The sequence below is a fragment of the Calliphora vicina genome, chromosome 5, assembly GCF_958450345.1.
Source record: "Calliphora vicina chromosome 5, idCalVici1.1, whole genome shotgun sequence".
NCBI lineage: Eukaryota > Metazoa > Arthropoda > Insecta > Diptera > Calliphoridae > Calliphora > Calliphora vicina.
Window position 1 is genome coordinate 79670658 of NC_088784.1, and position 26290 is coordinate 79696947.

The 26290-nt window shown below is 32.2% G+C and overlaps 3 protein-coding genes across 3 annotated transcripts in view; 1 reads left to right on the forward strand and 2 right to left on the reverse strand.

The window, feature by feature from the left end:
* The first annotated feature begins 986 nt into the window (after positions 1–986).
* Positions 987–2475, forward strand: LOC135961955 (uncharacterized). Its single transcript, XM_065513610.1, has 2 exons — positions 987–1217; positions 2152–2475. The coding sequence occupies exons 1-2, from the start codon at positions 1006–1008 to the stop codon at positions 2417–2419; spliced, it is 480 nt and encodes a 159-aa protein (XP_065369682.1). The 5' UTR covers positions 987–1005; the 3' UTR covers positions 2420–2475.
* Positions 2476–6268: 3793 nt separating this feature from the next.
* LOC135962302 (uncharacterized) lies at positions 6269–7845 on the reverse strand. The gene is made up of 2 exons (XM_065514152.1): positions 7348–7845; positions 6269–7285 (listed from the first exon to the last, which is right to left on the reverse strand). Exons 1-2 carry the CDS (start codon positions 7775–7777, stop codon positions 6519–6521), a joined length of 1197 nt encoding a protein of 398 aa, XP_065370224.1. The 5' UTR covers positions 7778–7845; the 3' UTR covers positions 6269–6518.
* Positions 7846–15344: 7499 nt separating this feature from the next.
* Positions 15345–26290, reverse strand: part of CngA (Cyclic nucleotide-gated ion channel subunit A) — a 122706-nt gene continuing 111760 nt past the window's right edge. The window contains exons 5-8 of the mRNA XM_065512329.1: positions 24130–24669; positions 18672–19337; positions 15751–15901; positions 15345–15504 (exon numbers count right to left, since the gene is read on the reverse strand). Of these exons, the coding sequence (XP_065368401.1) occupies positions 15351–15504; positions 15751–15901; positions 18672–19337; positions 24130–24669 (1511 nt within the window). The 3' untranslated portion in view covers positions 15345–15350. The remainder of the gene's footprint in view (positions 15505–15750; positions 15902–18671; positions 19338–24129; positions 24670–26290) is intronic.

Here is a 26290-nt window from a genome sequence, read left to right on the forward strand (position 1 = left end):
CAATTTATCGATAGTAATAAATTACTACAGAAAATTTATCAATCGCAATAAGCTTCTACAAAAATAGCAATGATTTTCTATACACTCACGTCTCGTTTTATGCGATAGATGCGTTCCAAAAAAAATCGCATAAATTGAATTCGCATAAAACGATACTCTAGCTTCATATACAAACTAATGATTCGTTCCAAAATTCTGAAAAACCGCATAAATTCAAATTTTCATTAAAAATCCAAAGCAAAATGGAATAAAAATATCAACAAAAATATATTTATTTCATTTACTTAAACAGTAAAAACAAAAACTCTTTAAAAAAAATAAACAAAAATATAATATTAATTCATTAATAACAGAAAAAACAGAAAATGATCAAAAAAATAATCTAAAATATTTTTAAAGGAAATTCTGTAAATATGTATGATCAATCAATATAATTGTCGGCATAGTTAAGGAATTGGTTCAACGTCACTTTCATCACTAGATGATATAATCATATCATCATATTGTAAAATATAATTTTCATCACTAGAATTTAAAAAATAAACATCTAAAATTTTAAAATCTGTTAAAATTCCAAAAAAAATATCGTGAAATTAAAAACCGCATAAATTTGAATCCGCATAAAACGAGACCTGAGTGTATACAAATTATCAATAGCAATAATTTTCTATAAAAAATGTATCAAATGTTGCGGCAAAGTTTGGTCATTCATTCTAAATATTTTCTATTCTTTAATTAATTTAAAACATTGTATTTATAATAGTACTATGAAAAAAATATTTACAAAAAAATATGTAAACAAACTAACTTTTAAGAGCATGAGAAATCTTTCAAATAGTTTGCTCTTAAAAATTTAAAAGTTTTAAGAGCACTGAATCATTTTTCTTACTCATTTTCCCAGAAAAATTTCTCACAATCCCAGAGATTTATTTAGAAAAATCTTAAAATTGTTTAACAATTAGTTTCATTTAGTATTTAAGCGATCGTATAACAACATCATTGATAATGGTCGCTATTGAGGAGGAAACTTGCATCGAAGTTATTTTGCCGGGACCACCACAGCCCCTTATCAAACCTATCGAATTGAAAAATATTGGATATTTGCAAAAGCATCCAACATACATAAATTGTCCGGCATGTTTGGCGGAATCGTTAAGTGTAGTGCGTTTGGAAGTGGTTACATGTTGGCAAAAGTTTCTAAAGGCCACCAATATGTGGTAAGTGTTTATTTATTGTAATCAAATACTCTTATTGTGTTTCGGTATTAAAGGGACGGTAACAAAAATAAAATCGAATCAGCTTGTAGAATGGTTTTTTGAAAAGTTATAAAAAATGAAGAGAATCATAATTTAATATGATGCTGTCCCAAGGCGAATTTATACAAGGTGGAGTCAGTCAAACAGCTGATAATTTTTTTATTCGCTTTTTGGTTCTAACAACTGTCAAAGCTTGTTTTTATATTTAAATATCTACATATTCTAAGCTAATTCAAAATGTTTATTGTTTACATAAATAAGTAAAGCCCTCACTATTGAATTATCTACACTATATTAAGTTTAAATACTTATTTGTTTAATTTTTCATTTTGGTTTTTTGACATTTGTTAAGACCAATCGTTGTTTTTGTAGAACTGACACCACCTTGTATGAATTCGCCTTGATGCTGTCCCAAAAGAGTGTATCGTAAAATGTTATCGTGTAAACGAAGTTTTAGTAGAATTAGTAAAGGTTTTAATTACATAAATCGCGGATTTTTGAAGAAGCAGTTAACTAAAATTCGAATTTCAATAAATGGATTTAAATTGTTTCAAATTTATTTAACTATTGTGGAAACTGAAAATTAATAACACTGTGCTAGTTGCGAAAACTGTCGAGTGGGGCACCCGGCGGGTAAAACTAATTCGATTACGCTGAATCCAGTGGTGCTAACCGTTTTTTTAGGTTAGCTCTTATTTTCGAGATATAGCATTATTTCGAACTCAAAAATGGTTTAGCTTATTGAATAAACTCAAAAAAAAATCGAAATTCCGCAATAAAATTTTATTTGAGTAAAAATCTGCTCAGTCGTTTTAGAAATATATTTTTTTTGCAAAAAAGTGTCAAATTCGTGCACAATGTAATTACTGAATTTTGACTATCTCTTCCTTTTCAGCAAAACATCTGAAGGTCGTTACGACATCAATCATTATTGCAGCATTTGTGGTTGCTATATCGGTCGCTACGTGTCCATTGGTTGCGGTGAGCGTTGTATATCGGAGCGGGCCCGCAAGAAGGCAGCCCATGATGCCATGACTTTGAAGACTAAACCGAAAGATTGTGCGGAGCATATGCAAAAGGCAAGGGAAAGAGTAAAGGAAAATCGTGCCAAGGAAAAGGCCAAAAAGGCGGAACAGGAAAAAGAAAAGGAAGACAAGAAATAAGGATAAAGGAACGAATGTTATTTTTAAGATATTTATTAATACTTTTCATGGTGAAAATAAATACTTATGTACATATCGATGGCTTAATATAAAAAGGCCCTAACTCGTGTTTTTTTAAGTCGAGATTTTTTTGGCTAATTATGATAAATGATCGGACCATTTATCGAAATAAACGGAAATCTGGACTTACAAAAAAAACACGAGTTAGGGCCTTTTTATATTAAGCCATCGATATGTATGTAAATAGAGAAATTATTTGTAAATGTTATGATTCCTTTGTGCGCAGATCCAAAGTTCCAGATCGCAATGTGGTAAAGAATTTAGACACAAAAGAGGGAGCGAAAAAATTGAGGTAAAAAACTTCTGGGTCAAGATTTTTATGTGGCCGGACGAGGTAATGTTCAAGAACGACATCGGACAATAAACAAAGAAACTATTTTTGGCATTAGGCATGATAAACACGGTTTTTACATGTCTTGAATCAGCACAGAGTGCTTTCATATTTCTGGCTTGATTTGACATCTTACCATTTCGGAAAAAAGGCCTTGATTGGTATTCAAATAATAATGTCAATTTTGTACCAAGGGATGCAAATCCACCCAACTGTTTACTTCGGCCTGTGGAAAGGTATTGGGCGGTTGTAAAAAATAATTAAAGAACACAAGACATGACCGACTTTAAGCGTAAGTGGACCATCTCGTCCAAAAAGATAACTCAAGCAACTATAAAGTCTTTAATTGGAGGATTTCTGGAAAAAGTGAATAAATATGACCTCTTTCACACTAGGGAATTTAGTTGCGTAAGTCTGTTTTTAATTTTTAAAATAAACACATGAATGAAAAAACAAACCAACTTGAACTGTACAAGTAAGTCTGTACTCAAATTCGAAAAATATTGTTCTCCTTAACCCGACCTTACCTATGGCATCTACATACATTAAAATTGGGCAGAAGTCTTGTGTAACTAATTGCACACACTTTAGACCCTATCCAAAGTTGAAACTGTAAAAAGATGTTTCAGCTTTGGATGCGTGTAACATTTTATATGGACAAGATAACAGTTTGTTTTATATTCTCCAGAATTTTATCACAAATATTCGTGATATTTTTAAAAAAAATGTTAGGCCAGTCATGTCAAAAAACAAACAAATTATCGACCAAAATTAAAGCTTAATATCTCTTGAACTAATTAAATATAACCTACTATCTATACTATCTATATTTTAAATTTCAGATTCGGATCAGAAGCCACCCACTGATCCTCGTTTAACATCTCTGGTGGCCCATAAAAAATTGATCATCAAAATCGCCAAACCGAATATATGGTTTTAGTATCCGTTGTACAGTTATTAAAATGGGCCCTACAAATGATCCAGGGCGGCGCTATGGTGGCTCAAATTAGGGTACCTTCGACATGTAACATTTTTAAACACGTGCAATTTTTTGTTTCCCTTCCGATTTCAAAGATTTTTATATTTTTGGAAAGCGCTCGGCTAGGTCTTGAAAAACATGCTTGCGTGTGCTATTTATCTCTTCCGAGTTATAGGCATTTCAAAATTGAAATTGCAAAATTTTGCCATACATTGGTCCGCTTTTTTAAAAATATAGGTCGACTTTTGGACCGAATGGACTCGATTTTTTGTTGGTTAGACAACTAAATTATGAATAACATACAAAGGATTTCAGAGCAATATCGATTATGAATCCAAAAATAAACGATTTTCAATTTAAATATTCAAAAGGTGACTTTTCTTTTTTTTAATTAAAAATAAACTTTCTTTAAGAACATTAACAATTTTATATTTTTCTGTAAGGTATCTTTACGGATAACATTTTGGTATAAAAGACATTTGAATATGTCGCCTCTACGCCCTTCGGAATTTTACCTATTTTTTATTAAAATTTCAAATTAGGTCCACATGTTCTAAAATCCCAAAGCTGGGATCAAAAAACGGAAACCTTGATGTGTTCCCTATTTATCCCCAATGTATTTTTCCAGCCCCCAAAGGAAGTGTGGATTATTATGGGCAAAATTGTAAAAGATACCATTTTTGGGATTTTCGCTCCAACTTTTAGGAATTGTGGGATTCTCTTTGACCTTTTGATAAGGTTTTTTACACTTTGTTATTTAGAATGACAAATTTAAAAAACCTTGAAAATTGCATTGAGTTTTGTTAGTAACTAAAGATTTTATTACATACTAGTTGATCGCCCCAGCTTCGCCCGGTAGCATTTACTAATGTTATTTCTTCAAGTTTCACCAACCCACTCACACCAGCCTGTTCTTATTTATTTGCAAATAAAATATTTAAAATTGTACTGCCTACTTTAGGGAGCTTTTTTATTACAGTTGACTGGACTCACAAAAAAAAAGAATTTCCGAGTTTTACCCGGAATTTTTGAATTTTTTTTTTTACAAACCATCTCCTGAAAATTTCGAATCAAATAAAAAAAATCAGCCAAATCGCTCCAGCCGTTCTCACGTGATGACATTACATACATGGACCATTTCATTTTTATATACATATATAGATTACATATTTATTGAGTTTCTAAAACTAAAATTAGTATAAAACTTTTAATAGGATTGCAAATATTAGGAATAATTTTATCCACATTTATTCCGAACTATACACTTCGCCATGGGTATATATAAATTTGTCATTCCGTTTGTAATTTCTACATTTTTAATTTGCGACCCCACAAATTATATATGTGTGTATATTCTGGATCGTTATACATAGCGAAGTCGATATAGCCATGTCCGTCTGTCCGTCTGTATGTTGAAATCAACTTTCCGTAGCCCCCAAATAACTTAAATACATGATACATACATCAATATGTCGGGAACTCTTCCGGCTCGGTTGCTATTTAAAATTGATAAATGGCTGAGATATAAGGAAAAAACCGGACAACCTCGATTTTTGTCCTATTTTTGATCTATATCTGGATTACTAAGTCATTAATATAGACAATATGCATATCTAATGATAGGATATTTCAAAGTTCATTGCAACGATGTATATAAGGCTATAATAGTAAGTTGGGCCTACAATGTGTCAAAATCGGGAAAAATATTTTTTAACCCGATTTTTTTTTTTCATAAAAAATTTTTTTTTGTCGTAAATAATTTTTCCAATTTTTTTTTTTTAAAAATTATAAATTTTAAAAAAAACTTTTTTTTAAAAATTAAAAACAATTTGGGAAAAAAAAATTTTAAAAACAATTTAAAAAAACAAATGTTAAACAATTAAAAAAAATTTTAATTTTGTTTAATTAAAAATATTTTAAAGTATAATGTGGTGAAGGGTATATAAGATTCGGCACAGCCGAATATACTTGTTATATACTTGTTTAAATTAATTTTTGATCTTACAAAAAAAAAATTCCAAGTCAATATCTCAATTAGGTTGAAAAATATGCCACTTTAAAACTCCGTCCTTCAAAAATATTGCACTTTTTTATACTAAAATTGTTTTTATAAATTTTCTTAATATTTTATTCAACAACAAGTCAATGGTTCTGACTTAGTCGCATTAAATATGAAAAAGTGCAATATTTTTGAAGGACAGAGTTTTAAAGTGGCATATTTTTGAACCTAATTGAGATATTGACTTAAAATTAACTTATCTAAACAAAAAAAAAGCAAAAATGTACTATTTTTTCATTTTTAAATTGAAAATCGTTTATTTTTGGATCCATAATTGATTTTGACCTGAAAACTTTTGAATATTATTGGTAATTTAGTTGTCTAACTAACAAAAATTCGAGTTCATTCATTTCAAAAGTACGCCCTATATATTTAAAAAGCAGATCTAGGTGTGCCAAAATTTTTAAATTTCAAGTTGGTAGTACAATAGAATCTATAGACTGTGTGTTTTTCCTAAAGTCTTCATTTGTTGCACAATGTTATTCTACATTATCTGCACTATATAACTTTACCTCAATTAGTTTATTTTAAAAATGTATTATTACACCAATAACATTGCTGTTAAATTTTACATAAAAGCTTATTAAAGCAACAAACGAAAAGTTGAATACACCGAAAAAAGCTTTAATAGATAAAAAGCTTACTGTAACATCACAGACATATACCAAATTCAAACATTGTCTATAACACTTTGTCTATTCGCTTTGTCGCCAGAGGGGGCTGGAGCTGCATCTTGATTTTCTTTAAAGGGGCCATCACGTTTCGTTGATTTTGCCGAATCTGAAGGATTGGTTAATGCATCTAAATCAATGCCTGCCATAGAGCCATATCTTTTAAACTTTTGTATCTTAGCCACCATATCAGGTGGTAATTCTTTGCCATCTATAACTATGGAGGGTAAATGTTTGGATTTTGCACTATCCCCCGCTGAGCTTTGAGCTGGTGATGATTCATTAGCCAATAGTTTGTTATCTTTTGTCAGATCTTTCTCAACATCTTTCGCTTGCTGATCTACTGTGATATACAAACGATTTGGTTGTATACAATTGGTATTGCGATCATACAAACCCAGGAATGTTTTACAATTCGCACAGTACAGACACTCTTGACTTTGCGAGGGCAATAGCCAGGGTAGAAAACAAAATGGCCAACAACTTAACAGGCAACAGGCTGCACATTCATTGTGAGAAAAACGTTGAGCTCTTGTTTTTATCAGTGGTCGTTTGTTGCAGCCACATTTGGGGCAGTGGATGGAGCCGTTAGCCGGACACCATTTTTCAATGGAAGTGCAATATAAATTGCGTTGAAAGGGTCGCTGTAAAACATCCGTGTTGACAGTTGAGGGTGTATTTACTTTGTAACGTCGCGTATAAATAACCTGAGCATTTGGATTGTAAGGACAGTATTCACACTCCTTTATTTCGGGATATTTGTCCACTACAAACAAATAATTTTCATATAGTTTCTTTTGGTGGTGATGTATTTTAAGCAAAACTTACATATTTCCGATGTTATAGAATAGTGTGTCATATCTACATCTTTAAGATATTGTGGTCGTTTTGGCCCCCTCTCCTCATCCTCTGTATTTTCATAACTGACATTATGTTGCCTGTTGTACGGTTGATATTGTTCTGCCTCACAATCACAATCCTCCTCAGAGCATTCGCATTTCTTAATCTCATCTTCCGGCTCTGAGTAACCAGTAGATCTATTTACTTGAGACTCTCGATATTGTTTGGGTGAAGATTTGGTTGATTTGGTAACAGTTGTTCTCTTCTGCTTAGTATCCGTATCGATAATATCAACTTCGGGATGATCGTTGCGTATGTGCTCCAACAAAGCAGCTGTGTCATAGCGAGAACATTTCAATATTTTGCCACATTTTAAACAACGCACTAAATTAATTTCTTTTGAATCGGGGAAATTCATTATAAGACATATTTTTGCAATATATTTGTTTATAGATTAAAGAAAATATGTATTTAAGTTCGCAATAATTGAATGTGTTTAATAAAAAAAATACAAAATTTTGTTGTTGTTAATTTTGATCAGTAATCAATAAATAATTTTTTTGAATTCCATAAATTTTGAAAATTGTGGGGTGACTCAAATACTTATAACAAGCCACATACTGTGACTCTTTCGGGAATTAATTAAACTCCATTCGTAAGGGACTTGTAATTACTGAATAACAAGAAGAGTTCGTTTCCATTTGTTTGACTTCATAGAGATCACTAAAACACAAAACTGGTTTTCTTTTAATTGTTTTTTATTTAAAAATTATTTAATTGTATTTATTTGAAATTATTTTATTCAATATAACTTAAACTTATAATTGTAATTTTAAATTTAGTTATTAATTTCTTATTATTTTTTTTCAATAATAATTTAAATTTATTTTCAAAATTCCTTTAAAAAATATTTTAATTTTATAAGTTTAATAATTTGTTTTTTTTTTTGACATATTTTTTTTAACATATTTTATATACAATTTTATCCTGTGTTGAACGATATGCTCCCACTATTTATTTTATTAGATTTTCTTATAATTTGTATAATTTATTGGTCTATTTTAATTGTGAACTTTCAAGATCACCATTTTGGTATCTGTTTTCCCAACAGGTACATTCCACTGCAGTTCAATTAGTTATCAGTTTAGTGCATAGTTAGGAACATGATTTCATTTTTGAACTTATAATAAAGTCAATAATATAATTTCTTTCTACACCATTTCCAATTATGTTTCAGAAATTTCCATTAGTTCACAATTTTCTATTTGTATTTCCATTGCTATTAGAATTTTCAGAAATACAAATTGAAAATTCTGAAATATAATTGGAATATTCTGAAATTCAATTAGAAATATAATTGGAAATTTCTGAAATACATTTGGAAAATTCGGAAATTCCATTGGAAGTTTCTGGAATACAAATTGAAAATTTCTGAAAAACAATTGGAAAATTCCGAAATACAATTAGAAAATTTTTAAGTATAAATTAAAAATTATGAAATACGAATAGAAAATATTGAAATACAAATGGAAATTTCTGAAATACAATTAGAAAATTCTGAAGTGTAATAGGAAATGATATAGTTATAATAAAAAGGGAGGTTAAATGATAATAAATGTGATGAGGAAAAAATACTGAATGTTTTTCATAATTAAAACATTTAATTCAAAATAAATAGTAATTAGTTAGACCCCTTTCACACTAGGCAATTTAGTTGCGCAAGTCTCTTGACCATCAACAAAACAACAAAAAAAGCAAAATTTTTCCTTAACCCGACATTACCTCTGCCATCTACAAACACAATAGACTTGCGCAACTAAATTGCCTAATGTGAAAGGGGTCTTAGTGATGTAGAAGAACTAGTCCTGTCTTATAAGTCACATTTATAATTTCCTGTAAAGTGATTTGATGGGACCATTCATCAACTTTTGTTGAAGGTGTAGAATCAAATGGGCTATAACTAAAACTAACTACTGCCAGGGAGATCATTCTAATCATTTAATTCCTTGCCATCTATAAATATATTGATTTTCCTCTATAAACTGCTGAGCTTTCAATTGGTGAATCATACATATTGAAGATGTTTTGACGCCGTCATTTTTCCCATACTCAAATGAGTGAAGAAATATTAGTAACAACATCCCAAATTGGGGAACTTGCAAAAATAATTCCTTTGGCTACAGTGAATTGTTTTCATTGTGGATTTTCCAAAATGTTTTTTATGTAGTGATTTGTTTGGGTAATTATGATATATGATCGGACGATTTATCAAAATTAACGAAAATCTGGACATGCAAAAAAAAAAACAAGTTAGGGCGTTTATATTAAGCCATCGATATTCTTCTTTGAGCCTATACACTTTGTCCAACATTTTTCCAATTTTGTTTCCCTTTCAAAAAAATAAGATTTGTATTTGGTTTTTGGTCTTGTATGTATGTGGTGGATCCACTGTTCGTCCACGGTTACTTAGCTTGCTCATACCCGTGAATTTGTTCAATTGTTTTGAGTATTGAGACCTCAACTGGGCATCCAGAACGTTCGGCCAAAACGAAATTCAGTAAACCTCTTTTTTTTAATATTGCCTCACACAAACATTTACCCAATTTTGAACTTTTAAAAATTTTTAAGTCTTGAAATTTTGTAAGTAGGTACCTCACTCGGGAAATTTGAATTTTAAGTAGGTAAAAATTGGTAAAATCGGCATCTCTATATCTTCGGAACGTTTAAACATTGCACCTAAAGTCGAACTTTATCTATAAATTTAGATTAACTACTTTTTGATTTTTGTACTTTTAAGGGGATAAAACGGGCGAAACCCAAGTTTTAGTACTTTTTTGTATCCCATATCCAAGAAATTTAATTTAAATAAAATAGTAGTCCTTCTAAAAAAATTCAAATGGATTTTGTCACGTTTTTGAAATTTGAACGTATAAGGGATCAAAGTGATCCCTCTTTTTGGTACTTGTTTTTACAAAAATATATTTTAAAAATGGTGTAAAAAATGTATAGTAATTTATAAAATGAGAACGACTGGGTTGTCAGTTAATCGTGTTTTCGAGGAGAAGGTTTTTACGGAAGAAAATTTTGGAAAGTCCCACCGGAAAAGTCGGAAAATTGGAAAAATAAAGTTTTTGTATGAAATTTTTAAATTATTAATTATTATTCCTTAATGGCTTTCCAAATCAAACAATAGAAAGTTCTTAATGTAAATCATGGAAAATTGCGGAAAAAGCGAAATGTTGTATTATTACTCTAAAGTTTGTCTGAAGGCTTAAAATTGGGGCGAGGCGAAGTTCGCCCCAATTATCAATAATAATATAAGGCGGTTTTTTTAATAACTGACATTTATTCTCACTTAGATGTGGAGCACTATAGTGTAAACAAAAAAGTTTTTTTGCTTCACAAATGTCGAATTTTGTACCAACAAAGCGTCGTATGCGGAAAGTTTTGCTAAAACACATATGTGTGCTTCAGAAGTGAAGATTTTATGATGACATGGAAAACAAAGATCACATATGCCAACCAAAAAGTTTGCAGACCAAGAATTGGAGGCATTACTTCATGATTTATCCAAAATCAGTGAAATTGGGTACCATACAAATTCAAACTCAGAGACCTTGAAAGAGGATTTTGTATGTCTGAAATGCAGCTATAAAAGAAAATAAATTTTGCACCATGCGATGAAAAATTGATGCCGGCAACTCAGCCGAATCGACACCAAAGCCAAATGTTCTTGGCGCTAAGGTAATGCTCTGGATTTAGTGGGACCAAAAGGATCCTATCTATTATAAGCTGTTGAAATCTGGCCAGACCATCACATCAACGCTAGTCCACATATTGCAATACCTTTTTATACCCTACACCACCATAGTGGGGAGGGTATTATGCGTTTGTGCAGATGTTTGTAACGCCCAAAAATTAGTCTAATACCCACCTTAAAGTATACCGATCGACTTAGAATCACTTTCTGAGTCGATTAAACGATGTCCGTCCGTCCGTCTGGTTGGCCGGCTGGCTGGCTGGCTGGCTGGCTGGCTGTCCATGTAAACCTTGTGCGCAGAGTACAGGTCGCAATTTTGAAGCTATTTCGATCAAATTTGGTACATATTACTTTTTCAGCTCAAGGACCAAGCCTATTGAAACTGGCTGAAATCGGTCCATTATTTCACCTAGCCCCCATACAAATGTCCCCTCGAAATTGGTATTTATCGGTCATAAATGTTTAATTTATCTATGTATCTATACAAATTTCGCTCCAAATAAGTTTTATATATACAAAATTCATGTCACCAAATTTTGTTACGATCGGTCCATAATTAGTCATAGCTCCCATATAGACCCGCTTCCGAAAATCACTTTAATGTGCATAAATCGCTTAAAAATGTTGGCATACACACAAAATTCAACATAGTTAACTTTAATATAGACATAAATCACACGACCTAATTTCAAGGTGATCGGTCCATAATTGGTCATAGCTCCCATATAAGGCCCACTTCCGAAAATCACTCATGAATATAAATTATTGATATTTTAAAATAAAAATATTTTTACTCATTTACTTGGTGTAGGGTATTATATGGTAAAAATGTTGAAAATACAAACTAAAAATTAAAAAAAATCCCGTCTAACCCCAATACAAATTTCGAAAATATTCTAAGTTGGCAATGGAAACGAATAACGACATTGGAAACGGTAGCAGTATTCAAAACAACGAGGTTAAAGAAAGTTGTAAATTTTGATTCAAATTTTTAATTAAAAAACAATATTAGGAAGGACTTATTCGGTAAGGAATTTCTGTATAAGCTTTCTTCTTAAAGTTACAATATTCAGATTCGTTGTGATGACCAAATTTTTTGTTAATTGAATGATACCATGTCCATAGATTTTTTTCGGTTCTGGTAATTGATGTTTTTCACCCAATTGCAAGTTTTTAGATACAGAAATGAATCAAATTGTTCTTAATGGAATTATTACTTCTATTGATATTCATATTTAGAGAAGATAATAACAATAATGTTGGTTAAAATTTGATTATATACAATTTAATTTGAAAAATTTCGAAACGAACCGCTCGTGTTTTCCAAATTTACCATTGTCGGTATTGATTTTATACCTATTAAAACTACGATAGAGACAACACTTGTCTAATGTCACTATTAAATTTGAAATTCTTAAAAAGGCTGGACCAACAACTACCGTTACCGCTAAAATAATATTATCGAAATAATACAAATTACCGTTACCATTTTGAATCGGTAGCCAACCTTGAGAATTTATTCAAAACCGAAACGGTACAGGCACAATACATCGAGGGTAACGGCTTTTTATACCCATATTTTATGTTAATAAGATAAACTGTTTCGGTTGTTAATTTTAAACCAGCATTTTATGTTAAATATTTATTCAAAATCGAAACATTATCAAGAGAAACTATTTTAATATCGGGGTTTTATGGGGATAGGATCAACGGAATTGATAACGGATGCCAATATTAAACAACATTTAATCGGTTTTTATATTATTTTTTCAAACAAAAAAATTTAAATTAAAGAAAAAATTGGAAAAAAAAAACTTTTTTTAAAAAAATTTTGAAAAAAAAAAAATAATTTTGTTTACCTAAGGATATATAAGATTCGGTACAGCCGAATATACATCTCTTACTTGTTCTAATGGTATCGGTTGCGTATATTGAATATGTTCGTACGAAATATAGAAATATTAAAATAAAAAAATTTAAACTAAAAAAATCGGTCGTCAAAGTAAAAGGTCTGGGATACAGTAAGAGAACTCAGATGGCTTAGATGTTTATAAAACCTGTTAAATATAGATATTTAATTAGTTTACAAATAAATCCAAATTAACTATCGGGTATTACTTTTAAACCATAGTAATTCACAAAGAAATGTAACTTAAAGATTTATTAAAAAGTACTGAAGCCAGTCAATTGCGTTGTGATCCCTTAATACCCAATTTGTTTCTTACAAAGAAAATCACATGAATTAAAATTTCTATATCTCAAAATTTTTAAAACTTGAGTCTCAATTCCAAAATCATTTAAGTAAATTTTTATCATAAAATGTAATTTTATTTTTATTTTGCCTAAAGTGGGAATTTTGGCATATAATTTGTAGGTAGTAAATATTGTTAAATATTAAGATAATTATAATAATTATATTAAAAGGGTACTTAACATTAAAATTAACAGTTGTTATTTTAATTCTTTAATTTTAAGCACCCTGGCTGCTGCATTAATTTAAATCTATAGTTTTTGTTCAATTCTAATATAACTGTAAAAATAATACTTTCTATATAATTAATGCTACTTAATTTAATATTTAAGATTTTATTGTAACTTATTGAATAACTATGTTAATTACTGCTATTTAGTTTTTAATTTAAAAAAAATATGTTTTTCTTATATTTTTTAAATTACTTGAGGCACATTTACTTTTTTTCCTTTAGAAACTCTCTTACAATTCTAGTATAACTTATGTTACTGGGTAAACTTAAATTTTATTTTAGTATTATTTCCTGGTTTAGTTTATAAATCTTAAAAATAATTATTTAAATTGTAATGTTAACATTCATATGGATTTATTTATTTATTAATTATAATTTATGTTGTAGCACATTTTAAAATGTTTAAGGAGTTTCAAACACATAGAGATTTTACTTAAATATTAAGAAATGGTTTTTATTTTAATAAATTTTATAGGTTTTAGTTTATAGTCGTTATGGTTTTTATTTAATATTAAACTTAATTATATTTATTTATTAGTTTATTTGTTAATTCAGCTTTTGTGGAAATGTAAAGCAATTAAACAAACATTTGTTGTAGGATGTAGACAAAATTGTAGCTGCAAGGTTTATAAGTTGGCATGGATGAAATTCTAAATAATTACTAATATTAACTAATAAATTGTTTCCACCAAGAAAATTACACAAGACTAAATTATATAACAGACAAAAATTTCACACATTATAGAAAAGTGTCTTGTCAAGACACATTTCTAGTAATAGAAAAGTGTCTTGTCAAGACATATTTCTAGTAATAGAAAAGTGTCTTGTCAAGACACATTTCTAGCAATAGAAAAGTGTCTTGTCAACACACATTTCTAGGTAATAGAGAAGTGTCTTGTCAAGATACATTTCTAGGTAATAGAAAAGTGTCTTGTCAAGACACATTTCTAGTTAATAGAAAAGTGTCTTGTCAAGATACATTTCTAGGTAATAGAAAAGTGTCTTGTCAAGATACATTTCTAGGTAATAGAAAAGTGTCTTGTCAAGACACATTTCTAGTTACAGAAAAGTGTTTTGTCAAGACACATTTCTAGTTACAGAAAAGTGTCTCGTCAAGACACATTTCTAGCAATAGAAAAGTGTCTCGTCAAGACACATTTCTAGTTACAGAAAAGGGTTTTGTCAAGACACATTTCTAGCAATAGAAAAGTGTCTTGTCAAGACACAAGTCTCACTTGTTGTGAGAATTGTGAATCAGTTAGTTGATCGTTTATTTTAAAAATGTTTAAACAAAAAAAAGTATCTTGGTTCGTCTCTTGCGTGTGTAGGCAAACTTTAAGCTTTTACTGTACAACAGACATGTAAATCAGTGGTCGGCACTCAGATGCAACAGCATTGGATATTACAGCTCAAAAACGCAATAGGAAAATTCGTTTTATGAAACATTACAATGCATTTACTACTGTGGCATGTTTTGATTGTGCCGACCACTGTTCTAAATAGTTACAATTTATTCATTTCTCTTAAGAAATTGTCTAAGTCTTCAAGTATATTATTTGCACAGTAAAAGCTAAAAGTTTACTTATAGATTGTGTAAATGTTCAAGTGTTTTACATTAATGGCCAATTAGTTTAAATTTCTGGTGAAACCTTGTTTTGTGTGTGTTTTTCGTTTTTTTGCTTTTTAAAATTTTACTAATTTTACGACTTTCATTAGCCTATTTTTGCTGTTACACATTCTTTTACATCTTACAAAGTGTTCTGTTTATTGTTATCGATTGATTTTGAAGCGGTCACTGGTCTTGGCCTTGGACGTTTTTTGGGTTGCAGCGAATATAATCTGCCACTGCGTGGTGGCCTCGCATGCTGTTCGGTCAGGGAGTTGTTATGTGTTAATTGGTAGCTGAAATGAAATGTAAGAAAATATTAGCAAAACATAAAGAAAATGTAAAAGTCAATTAGTTTATGATTATAATGCAATTAAAAATAGCACCAAAAAATGTGAGAGTGTGTGTGTATGGATGTGGGTTGGTGCCAGTATTGGACAATTTTGTAATTTACAACAAAAGCTATCACAGCACATCACAGCACATCCCACCACATAATTGACACACTTCACATCATTGTGTGTCCTCATCGCTACACTTACTTTAGTTCAAGTTTAGCAAGACGTTGTTTCATTTTTGCTTGACTTGCTGTATATTCAGCCAATAGACGTGCCAGTCTCATGTTAAGATTTTCCACAGAAACTTCTAATTTTTCAATGCCACTCTCTATGCTGTCGTGAACGCGTTGTGAATCTATAAAAATTTTGTTGGTTTAGTTTTATTATTTTTATTTTGTATTATTTTTTCTGGTTTAAAAGAAGTAAAAACATAAGATAGTAATAAATTAATGCATTACAATTAGTAAAAACGACTTTATAATACCCTTTTCTCATGCTATCTACTTCATTCTTGACAAGTTCTCTAAAATTTAAAAACCCAATTTAATTCAATTAGATGTTCCCAATGCTCGTTATACGATTTCTGTCAAATTTTCAGCATTTGGTTTTTAGATGACAATTTGACACCATGGGAGCATCGAAAATTTAAAAAGTACACAAATATGGGTAAAGCTTGCTTGTTATGTATGTTTCGATCTAGCAGAATATAGTGAGTGCTTTTGTTTGCTTTACGTCCATGGCCCTACCTCTAAAGATACAGTTACCATCGGGACAAATATGCAGTAAAGAGGCCTTCCTAGAGGCCTTATTTTTCAGATACAAGGACACCTAGCCGCATTGCAAAATCGTTTAGATTTTACACGCCGCGCCAATACCTTGCATACTCGCTTCTGTTAGAGCGCTGATAGAAGACCTCCTTAAGAAGACATCTTCGAAGATCACCCGTAGAAGGCGTGTAAGGGAGCTTCCACGTAATGCCTCACAAAATATCTACTTTAAAGCCTAATTGAAGGTGGGCTGAAGCAAGACTTTAAAGAGGGTTATTAGGGAAAATATTCTTAATGAATTCAAAATAAAACCTAAAGAACTGATTTGAAATTATCACGTGAAATTATTATGCTGTGCCGAATCTGATGTACCCTTCACCAAATTAAATTTCAAAATAAAATTTTTAAATATTTTTAGGTAAACAAAAGTTATTTTTTTTATTTTTTGGAACAAAAAATTTTAAAATTTTAAGTATCGCATCTTTTAGAACTTGTAAACTAATCTTTTAGAAGACCTAGCATTTTTTCCCGCTGGGCTAATATAATATTGTTGTTAATGCTTGTCAATCTACCATGTTTCTGCTGGTACATATTTTTTATACCCTTCACCATGAGTGGTAAGGGTATAACTCGTATTAGGGTTGTGAAAAAAGTGCCGCTGAAGCACACTGATTGCTCATCGAAGCTTATGGTGAATGTGTTTCATTGGCTCCCAAATGGGAGAGATGGTTTGTGAGGTTCAGAAGTGGTGATTTTGACACGGAAGACAAAGATCGTCCAGCCCAGCCAAAAAAGTTTGTTGTTAAACTCAAAAAGAGCTTGCAAAATCATTGGGAGCTACTCAAACAGCAATTTAAAAATGTTTGCGAAGAGCAAGATTAATCCAAAAGCAGGTAAATTGGATATCATACGAATTGAAGCTAAGAGACTTTGAAAGAATTTGTATGTCTAAAATGCTGCTTGAACGATATAAATGGATCCATTACGATAACCCGAAGCGTAAGAAATCGCATTGGAATCCCGCCCAGCCTGCTGAATTGACACCATAGCCAAATATCCATGGCGATAAGGTAATGCTCGGCATTTGATAGGACCAACAGGCTCCAATCTATTATGAGCTGCTGAAATCTGACTAGACAATCATAGGGAACCTGTACCGAATGCAACGGATCCGTTTGAAGCAATATTCCATCGTGATAACGCTCTTCCACATGTTGCCCCGTCCGACTGTATCCGCCGAGACATTTCTGCATGTTTGCAATAAGAAATAGTCACTCCGCGGAAGAAGGAGAATTTCGTAGCCTAATTCAAAATCAAACCATTTTGCGGCAGCCATCTTGCTGAAAGTTTTCTCATACCCAAGTGATCATTTAAAATTGAAAACACTGAGCTATGTGAGATGCCTTTGGCTTCCACAATCTCTCGAACTTTCAAACTCTGATTGGCCAAAACCATATCGTGACTTTTTTCAATTGTATCAGGTGTAGAGACCTCAACTGAGCGTCCAGAACGTTCGCCATCTTCCGTGCTTGTACGGCCACAACGTATATCAGTAAACCATCATTTACCATTGAAATTGATAGTGTAGAGTTCCCATAGTCCCATTATCAAGCTTAGCCTTTATTTGAGAGATGGTTTTTTTTTCGGAAAAATTAATCCTTAATGAGCAGACGAAATACACTTTTTTCCAATTTATCCTCAAGTTACGACAGAGTCTATCAAACTCAAACTAAATGACACATCTTGTTCAAATTTTGATAGGAGTCAACTGACAGATGCCTCTTGGAAGGAGCAGTGATGCCCTTTCAGTTAAGAGCCGTGAAATTCAAAAAGGTGCGGACTTATTGACATATCCTCGTACATCGGTGTATCCTCTATATTCCAACTTAGGTTGCTATTTGGGTGCCCGATAGACTAGACGATAGAGTGCTGGAATATCAATCTAGGGTTAGTTTGTGTTTGTTTTAAAAAAAATAAATCGAGAAATTCAGATCACAAATTGCTGAGATATAACCAAAAAACTGCAACTACCTAGATTTGTTCAAGAATTTTTTTTCACTAAAATACATATGTTTTTTCACCAAAATATTTTTAAACATTATTTTTTTAATATTAATCTTAAAGAACCTTTTGCTGATGGCTACACAAAATTCAGCAAAGCCGAATACAGCACTCTTACCTATTTACAGATATCTTTCTTATTTAAGTATTTATTCAATATGCCTTATGCTAAAATCCTCAAAATAAAAAAATAAAAAACTTTTCTCACCTCCCAAACGGAATGTGGATTCAACAACAACAAAATACAAATAAAAACTTTTATTCATTTCCATCAATTTCCTTTCTCATCAAACTTACCGGCAAAAACTTGTTCATCTAATAAACCATCTTTGCGTAACAATTGACAACCTCTTTCGGTAAGAGTGGCACGTGCTTCCGGATAGTCAGCTAATGTTTCCCACAGATCACGTTTCGCCAAACAAAACAAATCCGAATAGCCCAACGAACGTACATTTGCCGTACGTCGATTGCCAGTACGATTGCCAGCAATCTCCAGCACTGACACCTCACCAAACACAGAGCCGGCACCCAAGGTGGCAAACACAGTGACACCATCATCGGCCACCACCGACAGTTTTCCCCTCTTCACTATGTACATTTCTTTGCCCACATCTCCCTTGCGACAGATGTAATCGCCAGGGCTGAAGACTTGTAGTTTTAATTTCAATACCAAAGCCTCTAAGAGACCCGGTTCACAGTCGTGAAATATGCGCACCTGCTTCAGTGTGTCCATATGTACTTGTATGGCAATTTCCGCTTTCAGTTTATCGGGCAGTGCGGCCAGGACACGTTCTTCATCTAAGGCGCCACTTTGTGACCAGGTGTAGGCAAACCATCGAATGACACGTGCCTCAAGTTCATGACCCACTTTGCGGAAGGCCATGTACTGTTTGACACCATCCATGCGATTTTGAAATTCAACACGCGCCACATTCATGTTGGAGATCATGGAGCCAATGTTACCTGTGTGGGGTTGATAGAATCAAGAAAAAAAAAGTTTTAGTAAATAAAATGTTTGAAAACAAGTATTCTAAGTGGATATTAATTAAGAGTTTTAAATAAATATTTATTTCTACTTGTTCTAGTAGATGTATTTGTAAATTTTTGAGATAAGTGAGAGATATAATTTGAAAAGTTGTTTGATAAAGAAATATTATTAGACATAGTCCTCATAATAAAACAAGTAACGGACAAGCTGGACCATATAATACCCTAGACTGAGTATATGAGCAAATCAAATTTTTTTTAAAATTTCAATATTTTTTTTGTGGCACTATTTCTGTTGACTTTTTTCAGGGTACTAAAATTTTTAGGAGATTTATGCTCGTTAAAATGATTTTTGAAAGTCGGCCTTATGACATTACATTCGACGAGTGGTGTGGTTTCATCAAAACGGAGTCCCTTCGACTCTACTTGATTGTTCGCACGTAGTGAACTACCACGTAAACCAACCAACCAACCTTATATGGGAGCCATGGTCAAATCTTATTGATCCTTCAAACAAATATTAAATGTGATTTTCTTTTGTATAAACTTTATTTGTGGAGAAATTTGTGTGGATATCTATACAAATCATACATTTATGACAAAAAACTCCTACTTCGGGAGGACATTTTTCCTTGAGACAAAATTTAAATCGACTCAGAAAACGATTCTGAATCAATCGGTGTACTTTAAGTGGTCTTTGAACTAATATTTTTAGGCGTTACAAATATCAGCACAAAGCCAATGTACTGTAACCACTGCCTGCAACATTCATTATGTTTATAAACATGTCCATCAGTAGAAGCTTCTACATATCAACAATGTTGATAGCATGCGGTTGATAAACATTGTTTTTAAGTATGGAAACACTAAATGTTTAAGCTGCTAAGATTAACATCGAAAGCTCTAGAATTCGAATATACCAGTTTTGACCTAGGCTACTCATATGAAGATGACAGTGTGTATAAATAGTGACTGCGGTTGCAGTAGTCGATTGAGTCTAATTTGAAGCATTGTTAAGTAAAGACATCAACTGCAATGCCAGTGTATACTTGTACATTATAAACTGTGTGTGTATATCTACGAATTTATAAACGTGTATAAAGACACAGAGTGACTATTTAAATCTGTTGTTGTACATTTGAATAAATAAAGAGTTGTTTCAATTTTAAACTGCTTTTATTTGCAATCAAAAGTATCCTGTTTTTTTAAAGGAAATAAACCACGTTTTTAAAAGGTAAAAACGTAACAATACCAACCCCAAGCGGTTTTTAGATGCAGTAGTGTCTAAAATCATGTATTTTGTAGAGACAGGTTGTGACCGCTACGTTTGCTCGTACCTTCTCCCTTAAGGAAGTCTTTATTTCTAATATGCTGACTTCCCATTTGTAAGCAGATTTCCTTTATTCGCTTTTAATCATAGGTTTTTTTTACTGCTTACTATTGATTATTTATTCCCTTACAGTACTGTTTCCAAGAAGTATAATTTCGTCCCCAAAAAAAAAATCGGTCAAGAACTCTCTGAGTTAGAGGGGGATCAAAATTTGTCATTTTGGCCAAACAGGTGTTTTATCTCATCCACGTAACTTATTACCTATTGTTCTTAGCAAAATTTATCCCAAATAGTTTAGATAACTATTTCTTCAATCTTAAAAAAATAAAATAAAAAAAAATTTAAATTTTTTTTCCAAAATCTTTTTTTTTTTCTCAAAAGAAAGAAAGACACAATTTTGTATGTCCGAAGTGATGCTTGATCTCTACAAAAGAAAATCAATTTTACAACGTATCATTAATTGCAAGTTAAAATATGTCCATTACGATAATTCGAAGCGTAAGAGATCGTATGTGAAGCCCGAATAGACCCCAAAGCCAAATATATATGGCGCTGTGAATTTGGTGGGAGCAAAAGGGTCCTATCTATTATGAGCTGCTGAGATCTGACCAGACCATCACAGGGAACCTGCACTGAATGCAACTGATTCATTTAAAGCGAGCATTGGCCGAAAAAGGTCCAGAATATGCGGCCAGACATGAAACCGTATTCCATAATGACAACAGATTTAGAAAGAAGAGGTTGGTAAGTTTTTCCTCACCTTCTTTATAGTCCTAATATGGCCCGTCCAACTACTATTTGTTTCGCTTCACTCCAAAACAGAGTATCCGATATTAGCTTGATTAGTTCTTGGCCTCAAAAGATGAGTAGTTGTTATGGCTCTGAATAGATATGTTGCCAGAAAGATGAGAAAAGTCATATCTAACAATGCACAGTGAACAGTGCTTACTGTGACGTTATTTACCGTGTGATAGTAAAAATACTTAGTAGGTATTTAAGAAACATATGGTGTTATACAAATATGGAGCTTTTTCGTGGGTCGGTGCTTTGCCTTTTTAGAATTTTTTACTTAAACCGAAATTTATTTTTTTAAATTGGCCAATTTTGGGTAGGACTGGGGTGTGATATGTCCGCTTAAGTGAGCCAAATTTTTCTTTGCACTCTTTTGCATTAAGTTATCCTTCCGGATCATATAAAAATTCTATATAGTCCCGAAGAAATTTTTTTTTTACAAAAGCAAAAATATATGGGCTTTTTTGGGAAAAAACGTAAAAAATACGGCCCTTTTTACAAGTTCCAAATTTGGATGCGTATAACTTTTTATAGGGAAGTGATAACTTGTAGCAACTTTCTTTTATTTTATTTAGAACTTTATCGCCAATATAGCTGATATTTTAAAAATAAATATCGACCCTCCGTAGGTCCTCCATATCTTAAAAACCATAAAAAGATCGAGCAAAATTAAAAAAAATAAATCAATAAAATTTAATATCTCTTCAACTAATAGAGATAACCTACACTTGTGAGCGTATTTTGTAGATCTTTTCAAGAACTATTTATATTTAAAATTTCAGCTCATTCGGACCATAAATGGATTTTTGGCGATTTTTTTAAAAAAAATTGAGACTCGAGGTGACCAATTTTGAGGGGCTACGTACTGTCCCCCATTAGTGCTAGGAAGCTGAACAAACATAAATCAACTCGAAAACACTTCAGCTCAAAGCATGTGAAATTTCGTAACAATATCTACAATAGTTCCCAAGATACCGAATTATTCCCAAAAAAAAAGTTTCTAAACCACTGTGCAATGGTCAATACTTTAAATAAATTTATATGGGAGATTTCATGTCAAGTGAACCAACTTTTGAAATCGATGTCTTCCGATCGGGATGAAATTTGCACAAGGTTAGTTCTATTGGATAGTAATTCAGACACAATTTTTCAAGAAGATCGGTCAAGAACTCTCTGAATTAGAGGGTGTCAAAATTCATCACCATGTAACTTATTACCTATTGTTCTTAGGAAAATGTGTTCCAAATAGTTTAGAAATCAAAAACTGTTTTGACTTTTTTTCAAAATGGGACATTTTCTCAAAATAAAGCTGAGTGGGATATCTATCAAAATAAATATTTTGTAACTCAAGACATAAAATTTTTGAATTTTTTTTCCTATGAAGAAAGCTTAGGTCCATTCCTATAAGAGATTTTTCGTCGCTTAGTGGGATGCGAGTGGGATATCTATCAAAATAAATATTTTGTATCTCAAGACATACAATTTTTGAATTTTTCTTTTTGCAAATTCGAATTTTTTTCCAACAAGGGCCCTTTTTTATTTTTTTTTGTTTGCTCAAAAGAAAGCTTAGGTCGTAGGTCACTTAGTGGGATGCGAGTGGAATATATATATTGTCTAATTTACAATTTGTTTGTTGGTGCTTGTTAGATAAACTATTAAAAAAAAACACTTTTAATAACTGCTGTCGCATCTACTTATAATTCAATTAATTTAGATAATAACCTAAAAAAGTGTCAGACTAACAAACACAAAAAGAGTGAGTGGATATAATTGCTAAAAATCCTTAAATAGAAACAATACATACAAACATTTTTGACACGCACAAACATCACAATTTTCGTCTATGTATATCAAAAGTATTTATGTCCTTGCCACGTGTTGACAATTAATCCTTCCGGCATTAAAACATCTCAAAATGACATTTTAATAGATATGGTCAAACAAACACTAATAACAACATGAACAACAACAGCAACAACTTGCCACAAAGGCAAATAATATTAACTACTCGCAGCAACGTTTATCATTGATTGAGTTAAAATTACACTTAGCAACAGCAAGCAACGAAAATTAAGAAGTAAATGTTAAAAGAAAAATTAGCAAAAAAAAGAGACGGACATAATGATACGCAACTTGAATAGAACATTAAACAAAAATAAACTTGAGTTTTCAAGAACACGCAAGAAAACAAATAAACATATTTAATCACAAATACCCAAATTTCTACTCTAACAAACCAGCAGTTTTAGAAGTATTCAAGTGTAATTTTCACTAATGTATGATGTCTTGTCTGACTTAAATTTTTATATTTTGGGTCATTTAACACGTATGTGATCTTTGTAGTGCAAAGGTATCATAATTGGTTACGTTATATATCCCTCGTAATCTAACGTGAAGTCAATTGTCACTTTAGTGTCTCTACGTATTCCTTGACCCTAAATGTTAGGTAGAAACACTAGTTCGGGACAGTCACCCAGAACTGCTGGGAAATTTAAATGTTTAGGAAGAACCAAACAAAAGAAATGGTGAAAATATTTGGTGTTTCTTTATCTTGACTAAATCAATTAATGTTTCAAAAACATTTTATTTTAAGGATACAAATAAAATCTTTATAAAAATACTCAGCTATTTTCACATTCCACTCACCAACAATTGTAGCAAATATCAAAACACCAGCCAAAAAATCCGCCACCACAAACAAATATTCCGGATCATTCTCGGGCGTCGGTGTCTCTCCAATCGTTGTCAGCGTTAGTGTGGACCAATAAAAACTATAGATGTATTGTCGTTGTAAAGTACCATTACGTTCACCGCTCAAATGGTACACCCAGTTATCGGTACCGAAACCCAGCGCATAACTTATCGCAAAATACATACAGGCATTCCAATGTATCAACACCAAAATGGCCAATACCACTTTACATATACGGAAGGCATTTGGATAACCGGTGGCTGTTTCCGTACGATCGAACCACTCCCACATGCGTGGCAGTCGCAGTAGACGATTGAGACGCACGATGACAGCACAAGGCAAAAAGTGTGCACCACACGAACTGGGTGACCACCAGATGTAGGATAGATCAGTGGGCAACATGGAAAGCACGTCGAGGTACCAGCCTTTGTTGGTAAAATAATGGCGTCTTAATTTATAGGCATCACGTACAAGCAGGCCTTGATCCAAATAACCTGAAAAGGGAAAATATTTTAAAGTTAATATGATGAGAAATGTAATGATGATTCAGATAATCGACCCTAAAAGTATTTTCAAAGTTTTGTATGGAAATCACTCAGTTTTCAATGAATTGTCTGTGTGAATCAGACTCTTAATAAACAACGTGAATTTCATGGGAAGTTTTAGCCATAGAGAGATATACATGGAGCGGAATCTAACGGATGGCACTTTTCTGAAGAATTCGAGTGAAATCAAATATCATGGCGTAATTCTGGACTCTAAGCTCTCGTGGAAATGTAATGCTGAGAGTCGAATGAGGAAAGCATTATGTATCTTCTACATTTGTAAGAAAACCTTTTGGAAGATATGGGGTCTATAACCATATATTGTACACTGGGTGTACACTGCGGTCATCAGACCCATTTTGATTTATGGGGCTCACGATTCCTACACCGAATTTAGATTGAACATGTAGGATCAGTTTAACGACAAGTGATGATTGGGCAGCAAATTCTGTTGATCTTGATCTCAATCTACACTGATGGCTAAAAGACAGAAAAGCCACCAACGGGTCGTCCCTGGAAGCAACTTTTGCGCATAGCAATAATCACACTCCATTGGTTTTCGAATTTGATAGATGAGTGGGGGTTTATAGAGTCGGAATTCAAATATCATCACTTGTAGAATGCTGTAACACACTCAGAAAAAGGATACGACCAGGAATCTTTTGTCTCTTAGTGGGAATTCCATTAGACTTCTTACGGGTACAATTACTGGGCACTGTATGATTGGACACATGTCGGAAAGTATGGGTTACCCACGCTATAGCTATTGTAGAAGTTGTTTGGATGAGAAGGAGGAGGAATCGGTACAACACCTTCTATGTGACTGCCCAGCCTTACAAGATCGTAGACTATTACATCTTGGTATAGCTATTTTCTATGATCTGGACTGTCTCAGAAATGTGTCACGAATAAACCTAATCAAATTTATTAGAAGTACCAGTTGGTTCTCGCGGGGACCACATAGACATCAGAATTAGGAAGGAAAACCATTCTCTTTTCATGTTTGATTTTCAGAATATGAGGATAAAGTTTTTTTTAAGGGTACCACAGTGGGCCACAAGGCCTTCGAGGGAACTTGCTAAATTGCGAGGAACCCAGGTAACCTTACCTAACTGAAAGGGAAATACTCCTGTCAAAATTTGAACAAGCTACTTCATTAGCCCACAGTGGGGCAGAATCGCAATTATTTGGAAATAAATCTGGCATTTCTAAAGAACTGGTCCGATCGGAATAAAATTTGACGTGGGCGTAGCCAAGAAGAATTCGAGTTTAAGTTATTAAAATAGGACCTACAAATGCTCGAAAGGTGGTGCCATGGCGACCTATAGTAGGGTAGCATTGACATATAGAATATTTAAACACGTGCAATTTTTTTGTTTCCCATCCGATTTCAAAGATTTTTTAAAATTATCTAAAATTGATATTGCTCTGAAATCATTTGTATATTATTGGTAATACAGCTTTCTAACTATCCAAAAAAAAATTGACTCCATTCGGTCCAAAAGTACGTCCTATACTTTTAAAAAAGCGGACCAAGTTAAGACCTAGCCTAAAATATAAAAATCTTTGA